General features: G+C 60.2%; 1 protein-coding gene across 1 annotated transcript in view; it reads right to left on the bottom strand.

The window, feature by feature from the left end:
- Positions 1-8,094: 8,094 nt before the first annotated feature.
- LOC140406845 (cellular retinoic acid-binding protein 2-like) overlaps positions 8,095-9,207 on the bottom strand; it is a gene marked incomplete at its 3' end in the record, with an annotated part of 58,607 nt that continues 57,494 nt past the window's right edge. The window contains exons 2-3 of the mRNA XM_072494731.1: positions 8,928-9,106; positions 8,095-8,211 (exon numbers count right to left, since the gene is read on the bottom strand). Coding sequence (XP_072350832.1) covers positions 8,095-8,211; positions 8,928-9,106 — 296 coding nt within the window. The remainder of the gene's footprint in view (positions 8,212-8,927; positions 9,107-9,207) is intronic.

Below are 9,207 nucleotides of genomic sequence, written 5' to 3'. Positions count from 1 at the left end.
GCGATAGGGAAGGGGTGTAGGGGCTGCAGGAGGTTACAGGGATAGGGAGGGGGTGTAGGGGCTGGAGGAGGTTACAGAGATAGAGAGGGGATGTAGGGGCTGGAAGAGGTTCCAGAGATAGGGAGGGGGCGTAGGGGATGGAGGAGGTTACAGAGATAGGGAGGGGGTGTAGAGGCTGGAGGAGGTTACAGAGATAGGGAGGGGGTGTAGGGACTGGAGGAGGTTACAGAGATAGGGAGGGGGTGTAGGGACTTGAGGAGGTTACAGAGATAGTGTGGGTGTAGGGGCTGGAGGAGGTTACAGAGATAGGGAGGGGGTGTCGGGGCTGGAGGAGGTTACAGAGATAGGGAAGGGGTGTAGGGGCTGGAGGAGGTTACAGAGATAGTGGGGGTGTAGGGGCTGGAGGAGGTTACAGAGATAGGGAGGGGGTGTAGTGGGTAGAGGAGGTTACAGAGATAGGGAGGGGGTGTAGGGGCTGGAGGAGGTTACAGAGATATGGAGGGGGTGTATGGGCTGGAGGAGGTTACAGAGATAGGGAGGCAGTGTAGGGGCTGGAGGAGGTTACAGAGATAGGGAGGGGGTGTAGGGGCTGGAGGGGGTTACAGAGATAGGGAGGGGGTTTTGGGGGCTGGAGGAGGTTACAGAGATGGGGAGGGGTGTAGGGGCTGGAGGAGGTTACAGAGATAGTGAGGGGGTGTAGGGGCTGGAGGAGGTTACAGAGATAGGGAGGGGGTGTAGGGGCTGGAGGAGGTTACAGAGACAGGGAGGGGGTGTCGGGGGCTGGAGGAGGTTACAGAGATAGGGAGGAGTGTAGGGGCTGGAGGAGTTACAGAGATAGGGAGGGGGTGTAGGGGCTGGAGGAGGTTACAGAGATAGGGAGGGGGCGTAGGGGCTGGAGGAGTTACAGAGATAGGGAGGGGGCGTAGGGGCTGGAGGAGGTTACAGAGATAGGGAGGGGGCGTAGCGGCTGAAGGAGGTTACAGAGATAGGGAGTGGGTGTAGGGGCTAGAGGAGGTTACAGAGATAGGGAGGGGGTGTAGGGGCTGGAGGAGGTTACAGAGATAGGGAGGGGGTGTAGGGGCTGGAGGAGGTTACAGAGATAGGGAGGGGGTGTAGGGGCTGGAGGAGGTTACAGAGATAGGGAGGGGGTGTAGGGGCTGGAGGAGGTTACAGAGATAGGGAGGGGGTGTCGGGGCAGGAGGAGGTTACAGAGATAGGGAGGGGGTGTAGGGGCTGGAGGAGCTTACAGCGATAGGGAGGGGGTGTAGGGTCTGGAGGAGGTTACAGAGATAGGGAGGGGTTGTCGGGGCTGGAGGAGGTTACAGAGATAGGGAAGGGGTGTAGGGGCTGAACGAGTTTACAGAGATAGTGGGGGTGTAGGGACTGGAGGAGGTTACAGAGATAGGGAAGGGGTGTAGTGGGTGGAGGAGGTTACAGAGATAGGGAGGGGGTGTAGGGGCTGGAGGAGGCTACAGAGATAGGGAGGGGTGTAGGGGCTGGAGGAGGTTACAGAGATAGGGAGGCGGTGTAGGGGCTGGAGGCGGTTACAGAGATAGGGAGGGGGGTGTAGGGGCTGGAGGAGGTTACAGGGATAGGGAGGGGGTGTCGGGGCTGGAGGAGGTTACAGAGATAGGGAGGGGTGTAGGGGCTGGAGGAGGTTCCAGAGATAGGGAGGGGGTGTCGGGGTCTGGAGGAGGTTATAGAGATGGGGAGGGGTGGAGGGGTTTGAGGAGGTTACAGAGATAGGGAGGGGGTGTAGGGGCTGGAGGAGGTTACAGAGATAGGGAGGGGGCGTAGGGGCTGGAGGAGTTACAGAGATAGGGAGGGGGCGTAGGGGCTGGAGGAGGTTACAGAGATAGGGAGGGGGCGTAGGGGCTGAAGGAGGTTACAGAGATAGGGAGTGGGTGTAGGGGCTAGAGGAGGTTACAGAGATAGGGAGGGGGTGTAGGGGCTGGAGGAGGTTACAGAGATAGGGAGGGGGTGTAGGGGCTGGAGGAGGTTACAGAGATAGGGAGGGGGTGTAGGGGCAGGAGGAGGTTACAGAGATAGGGAGGTGGCGTAGGGGCTGGAGGAGGTTACAGCGATAGGGAAGGGGTGTAGGGGCTGCAGGAGGTTACAGGGATAGGGAGGGGGTGTAGGGGCTGGAGGAGGTTACAGAGATAGGGAGGGGGCGTAGGGGCTGGAGGAGGTTACAGAGATAGGGAGGGGGTGTAGAGGCTGGAGGAGGTTACAGAGATAGGGAGGGGGTGTAGGGACTGGAGGAGGTTACAGAGATAGGGAGGGGGTGTAGGGACTTGAGGAGGTTACAGAGATAGTGTGGGTGTAGGGGCTGGAGGAGGTTACAGAGATAGGGAGGGGGTGTCGGGGCTGGAGGAGGTTACAGAGATAGGGAGGGGGTGTAGTGGGTGGAGGAGGTTACAGAGATAGGGAGGGGGTGTAGGGGCTGGAGGAGGTTACAGAGATAGGGAGGGGGTGTAGGGGCTGGAGGGGGTTACAGAGATAGGGAGGGGGTTTTGGGGGCTGGAGGAGGTTACAGAGATGGGGAGGGGTGTAGGGGCTGGAGGAGGTTACAGAGATAGTGGGGGTGTAGGGGCTGGAGGAGGTTACAGAGATAGGGAGGGGGTGTAGGGGCTGGAGGAGGTTACAGAGATAGGGAGGGGGTGTAGGGGCTGGAGGAGGTTACAGAGATAGGGAGGGGGTGTCGGGGGCTGGAGGAGGTTACAGAGATAGGGAGGAGTGTAGGGGCTGGAGGAGTTACAGAGATAGGGAGGGGGTGTAGGGGCTGGAGGAGGTTACAGAGATAGGGAGGGGGCGTAGGGGCTGGAGGAGTTACAGAGATAGGGAGGGGGCGTAGGGGCTGGAGGAGGTTACAGAGATAGGGAGGGGGCGTAGCGGCTGAAGGAGGTTACAGAGATAGGGAGTGGGTGTAGGGGCTAGAGGAGGTTACAGAGATAGGGTGGGGGTGTAGGGGCTGGAGGAGGTTACAGAGATAGGGAGGGGGTGTAGGGGCTGGAGGAGGTTACAGAGATAGGGAGGGGGTGTAGGGGCAGGAGGAGGTTACAGAGATAGGGAGGGGGTGTAGGGGCTGGAGGAGCTTACAGCGATAGGGAGGGGGTGTAGGGTCTGGAGGAGGTTACAGAGATAGGGAGGGGGTGTAGGGGCTGGAGGAGGTTACAGAGATAGGGAAGGGGTGTAGGGGCTGAACGAGGTTACAGAGATAGTGGGGGTGTCGGGGCTGGAGGAGGTTACAGAGATAGGGAAGGGGTGTAGGGGCTGGAGGAGGTTACAGAGATAGGGAGGGGGTGTCGGAGCTGGAGGAGGTTACAGAGATAGGGAGGGGTGTAGGGGCTGGAGGAGGTTACAGAGATAGGGAGGGGGTGTAGGGGCTGGAGGAGGTTACAGAGATAGGGAGGGGGTGTAGGGGCTGGAGGAGGTTACAGAGATAGGGAGGGGGTGTCGGGGGCTGGAGGAGGTTACAGAGATAGGGAGGAGTGTAGGGGCTGGAGGAGTTACAGAGATAGGGAGGGGGTGTAGGGGCTGGAGGAGGTTACAGAGATAGGGAGGGGGCGTAGGGGCTGGAGGAGTTACAGAGATAGGGAGGGGGCGTAGGGGCTGGAGGAGGTTACAGAGATAGGGAGGGGGCGTAGCGGCTGAAGGAGGTTACAGAGATAGGGAGTGGGTGTAGGGGCTAGAGGAGGTTACAGAGATAGGGAGGGGGTGTAGGGGCTGGAGGAGGTTACAGAGATAGGGAGGGGGTGTAGGGGCTGGAGGAGGTTACAGAGATAGGGAGGGGGTGTAGGGGCAGGAGGAGGTTACAGAGATAGGGAGGGGGTGTAGGGGCTGGAGGAGCTTACAGCGATAGGGAGGGGGTGTAGGGTCTGGAGGAGGTTACAGAGATAGGGAGGGGTTGTCGGGGCTGGAGGAGGTTACAGAGATAGGGAAGGGGTGTAGGGGCTGAACGAGGTTACAGAGATAGTGGGGGTGTCGGGGCTGGAGGAGGTTACAGAGATAGGGAAGGGGTGTAGGGGCTGGAGGAGGTTACAGAGATAGGGAGGGGGTGTCGGAGCTGGAGGAGGTTACAGAGATAGGGAGGGGTGTAGGGGCTGGAGGAGGTTACAGAGATAGGGAGGGGGTGTCGGGGTCTGGAGGAGGTTATAGAGATGGGGAGGGGTGTAGGGGTTTGAGGAGGTCACAGAGATAGGGAGGGGGTGTAGGGGCTGGAGGAGGTTACAGAGATAGGGAGGGGGCGTAGGGGCTGGAGGAGTTACAGAGATAGGGAGTGGGCGTAGGGGCTGGAGGAGGTTACAGAGATAGGGAGGGGGCGTAGGGGCTGAAGGAGGTTACAGAGATAGGGAGTGGGTGTAGGGGCTAGAGGAGGTTACAGAGATAGGGAGGGGGTGTAGGGGCTGGAGGAGGTTACAGAGATAGGGAGGGGGTGTAGGGGCTGGAGGAGGTTACAGAGATAGGGAGGGGGTGTAGGGGCAGGAGGAGGTTACAGAGATAGGGAGGTGGCGTAGGGGCTGGAGGAGGTTACAGCGATAGGGAATGGGTGTAGTGGCTGCAGGAGGTTACAGGGATAGGGAGGGGGTGTAGGGGCTGGAGGAGGTTACAGAGATAGGGAGGGGATGTAGGGGCTGGAAGAGGTTCCAGAGATAGGGAGGGGGCGTAGGGGCTGGAGGAGGTTACAGAGATAGGGAGGGGGTGTAGAGGCTGGAGGAGGTTACAGAGATAGGGAGGGGGTGTAGGGACTGGAGGAGGTTACAGAGATAGGGAGGGGGTGTAGGGACTTGAGGAGGTTACAGAGATAGTGTGGGTGTAGGGGCTGGAGGAGGTTACAGAGATAGGGAGGGGGTGTCGGGGCTGGAGGAGGTTACAGAGATAGGGAAGGGGTGTAGGGGCTGGAGGAGGTTACAGAGATAGTGGGGGTGTAGGGGCTGGAGGAGGTTACAGAGATAGGGAGGGGGTGTAGTGGGTGGAGGAGGTTACAGAGATAGGGAGGGGGTGTAGGGGCTGGAGGAGGTTACAGAGATAGGGAGGGGGTGTAGGGGCTGGAGGAGGTTACAGAGATAGGGAGGGGGGTGTAGGGGCTGGAGGAGGTTACAGAGATAGGGAGGGGTTGTCGGGGGCTGGAGGAGGTTACAGAGATAGGGAGAGGGTGTAGGGGCTGGAGGAGGTTACAGAGATAGGGAGGGGGCGTAGGGGCTGGAGGAGTTACAGAGATAGGGAGGGGGCGTAGGGGCTGGAGGAGTTAACAGAGATAGGGAGGAGGTGTAGGGGCTGGAGGCGGTTACAGGGATAGGGAGGGGGTGTAGGGGCTGGAGCAGGTTACAGAGATAGGGAGGGGGTGTAGGGGCTGGAGGAGGTTACAGAGATAGGGAGGGGGTGTAGGGGCTGGAGGAGGTTACAGAGATAGGGAGGGGTGTAGGGGGCTGGAGGAGGTTACAGAGATAGGGAGGGGGTGTAGGGGCTGGAGGAGGTTACAGAGATAGGGAGGGGGTGTAGGGGCTGGAGGAGGTTACAGAGATAGGGAGGGGTGTAGGGGGCTGGAAGAGGTTACAGAGATAGGGAGGGGGCGTAGGGGCTGGAGGAGGTTACAGAGATAGGGAGGGGGTGTAGGGGCTGGAGGAGGTTACAGAGATAGGGAGGGGTGTAGGGGGCTGGAGGAGGTTACAGAGATAGGGAGGGGGTGTAGGGGCTGGGGGAGGTTACAGAGATAGGGAGGGGCTGGAGGAGGTTACAGAGATAGGGAGGGGGTGAAGGGCCTGGAGGAGGTTACAGAGATAGGGAGGGGGTGTAGGGGCTGGAGGAGGTTACAGAGATAGGGAGGGGGTGAAGGGGCTGGAGGAGGTTACAGAGATAGGGAGGGGGTGTAGGGGCTGGAGGATGTTACAGAGATAGGGAGGGGTGTAGGGGGCTGGAGGAGGTTACAGAGATAGGGAGGGGGTGTAGGGGCTGGAGGAGGTTACAGAGATAGGGAGGGGGTGTAGGGGCTGGAGGAGGTTACAGAGATAGGGAGGGGGTGAAGGGCCTGGAGGAGGTTACAGAGATAGGGAGGGAGTATAGGGGCTGGAGGAGGTTACAGAGATAGGGAGGGGGTGAAGGGGCTGGAGGAGGTTACAGAGATAGGGAGGGGGTGTTGGAGCTGGAGGAGGTTACAGAGATAGGGAAGGGTCGTAGGGGCTGGAGGAGGTTACAGAGATAGGGAGGGGGCGTAGGGGCTGGAGGAGGTTACAGAGATAGGGAGAGGATGTAGGGGCTGGAGGTGGTTACAGAGATAGGGAGGGTGTGTAGGGGCTGGAGGAGGTTACAGAGATGGGGAGGGGGCGTAGGGGCTGGAGGAGGTTACAGAGATAGGGAGGGGGCGTAGGGGCTGGAGGAGGTTACAGAGATAGGGAGGGGGTGTAGGGGCTGGAGGAGGTTACAGAGATAGGGAGGGGTGTAGGGGGCTGGAGGAGGTTACAGAGATAGGGAGGGGGTGTAGGGGCTGGAGGAGGTTACAGAGATAGGGAGGGGCTGGAGGAGGTTACAGAGATAGGGAGGGGGTGAAGGGCCTGGAGGAGGTTACAGAGATAGGGAGGGGGTGTAGGGGCTGGAGGAGGTTACAGAGATAGGGAGGGGGTGAAGGGGCTGGAGGAGGTTACAGAGATAGGGAGGGGGTGTAGGGGCTGGAGGATGTTACAGAGATAGGGAGGGGTGTAGGGGGCTGGAGGAGGTTACAGAGATAGGGAGGGGGTGTAGGGGCTGGAGGAGGTTACAGAGATAGGGAGGGGGTGTAGGGGCTGGAGGAGGTTACAGAGATAGGGAGGGGGTGAAGGGCCTGGAGGAGGTTACAGAGATAGGGAGGGAGTATAGGGGCTGGAGGAGGTTACAGAGATAGGGAGGGGGTGAAGGGGCTGGAGGAGGTTACAGAGATAGGGAGGGGGTGTTGGAGCTGGAGGAGGTTACAGAAATAGGGAAGGGTCGTAGGGGCAGGAGGAGGTTACAGAGATAGGGAGGGGGCGTAGGGGCTGGAGGAGGTTACAGAGATAGGGAGAGGGTGTAGGGGCTGGAGGTGGTTACAGAGATAGGGAGGGTGTGTAGGGGCTGGAGGAGGTTACAGAGATGGGGAGGGGGCGTAGGGGCTGGAGGAGGTTACAGAGATAGGGAGGGGGCGTAGGGACTGGAGGAGGTTACAGAGATAGGGAGGGGGTGTAGGGCTGGAGGAGGTTACAGAGATAGGGAGGGGGAGTAGGCGCTGGAGGAGGTTACAGAGATAGGGAGGGTGTGTAGGGACTGGGGGAGGTTACAGAGATAGGGAGGGGGGGTGGGGGCTGGAGGAGATTACAGAGATAGGGAGGGGGTGTAGGGGCAGGAGGAGGTTACAGAGATAGGGAGGGGGTGTAGGGGCAGGAGGAGGTTACAGAGATAGGGAGGGGGTGTAGGGGCAGGAGGAGGTTACAGAGATAGGGAGGGGGTGTAGGGGCTGGGGGAGGTTACAGAGATAGGGAGGGGGTGTAGGGGCAGGAGGAGGTTACAGAGATAGGGAGGGGGTGTAGGGGCTGGAGGAGGTTACAGAGATAGGGAGGGGGTGTAGGGGCAGGAGGAGGTTACAGAGATAGGGAGGGGGTGTAGGGGCTGGGGGAGGTTACAGAGATAGGGAGGGGGGTGGGGGCAGGAGGAGGTTACAGAGATAGGGAGGGGGTGTAGGGGCTGGAGGAGGTTACAGAGATAGGGAGGGGGTGTAGGGGCTGGAGTAGATTACAGAGATAGGGAGAGGGTGTAGGGGCAGGAGGAGGTTACAGAGATAGGGAGGTGGTGTAGGGGCAGGAGGAGGTTCCAGAGATAGGGAGGGGGTGTAGGGGCAGGAGGAGGTTACAGAGATAGGGAGGGGGTGTAGGGGCAGGAGGAGGTTACAGAGATAGGGAGGGGGTGTAGGGGCAGGAGGAGGTTACAGATGACCTCCCATCAATACCCTCGAGGATTCCAGTCACATTTCCCTCTCAGCTTCGTCCGTCACTGTTAGAGATTTGTCCAGAGGCTCCAGCACTGCCCCCCCCCCCTGCCCCCCGTCGGAACGCCACGTTAAAGTGGGATTACCGGAGTGCCGGGCCTCACCAGAATTAGTTGGTCGTCGCCCGTCAGTTGGCGGCTCCAGGACGTTTTGGGTCCGTCTCCCTTCAGTAGTTGCTGCTCACATTCCATCTTATTCTCTGCTGTCCACCTGACCAAACTCTGGAAGAGGGAAAAGAGAGAATAGGAACGCTGTCTCGATCCCCTCGCTCCGCTCTCCCCACCCCTCTCCGCCCAATCCAGGGGCCTGACTGTGCCACATCCGGGGGGGCTGGGGGGAGATTGTTGTGGGGGGGGAGGCCAAACCCCGCCCCGCAGTTTCTAGGCCCAAGGCAACCGGGCCCACGGCAACGGGCATTTTGGGGCCCAAGGCAACTGGGCCCACAGCAACAGGCATGCCCGGGTCCATGGCAACCGGGCCCACAGCAACAGGCATGCCCGGGTCCATGGCAACCGGGCCCACAGCAACAGGCATGCCCGGGTCCATGGCAACCGAGCCCACAGCAACAGGCATGCTAGGATCCATGGCAACCGGCCCACAGCAACAGGCATGCTCGGATCCATGGCAACCGGCCCCACGGCAACGGGCTTGGCCGGGTCCCTGGCAACCAGGCCCACAGCAATAGGCTTGTCCGGGTCTACTGCAACCGGACCCACAGGAACGGGCATGTCCGGGGCCATGGTAACCAGGCCTACAAGAACAGGCTTGGCCGGTGCCACGGCAACCAGAGTCTCCAGGGTTACAGCAACCCAGGTTCTCCGTTCCCATGGTAGCCGGGTGGGGGTTGGGACAGGGGAGGGTCAGTCGATCCCCTCTTTCCCTTCCATTGTCCACTCCGGTTAGTCCACCTCGCTCTCTCTCTCTCTCCGCCTCTCACCTTGCATGGCCTCCCATCGACAGTCTGTTCCTCGAACTCCTCCCCGACCCGGAACCTGATCTCCGTGGTCCTCGCTGTCGTGGCGGTCCTGATGTAGAAACTCTCTCCGTCTTGTCTAATTTCCACACTGGGGTTGGAGGCAGCGAGCAGAGCGATCTTCCTCAGCATGAGGCCTACGTCTGGAGGGGAGGGAGGGAGACGGTAGTGGGGGGGGAGAGGCGGCAGGGGCAACGCGAGATATCAGGGTCACTGCATCATGGCGGTAGGTCACACTCACAAA

The sequence above is a fragment of the Scyliorhinus torazame genome, unplaced genomic scaffold (genome assembly GCF_047496885.1).
Source record: "Scyliorhinus torazame isolate Kashiwa2021f unplaced genomic scaffold, sScyTor2.1 scaffold_922, whole genome shotgun sequence".
NCBI classification, from domain to species: Eukaryota; Metazoa; Chordata; class Chondrichthyes; order Carcharhiniformes; family Scyliorhinidae; genus Scyliorhinus; species Scyliorhinus torazame.
Note: the sequence above shows the minus strand (reverse complement) of the source record. Positions and strands in the feature narration are given on the sequence as shown.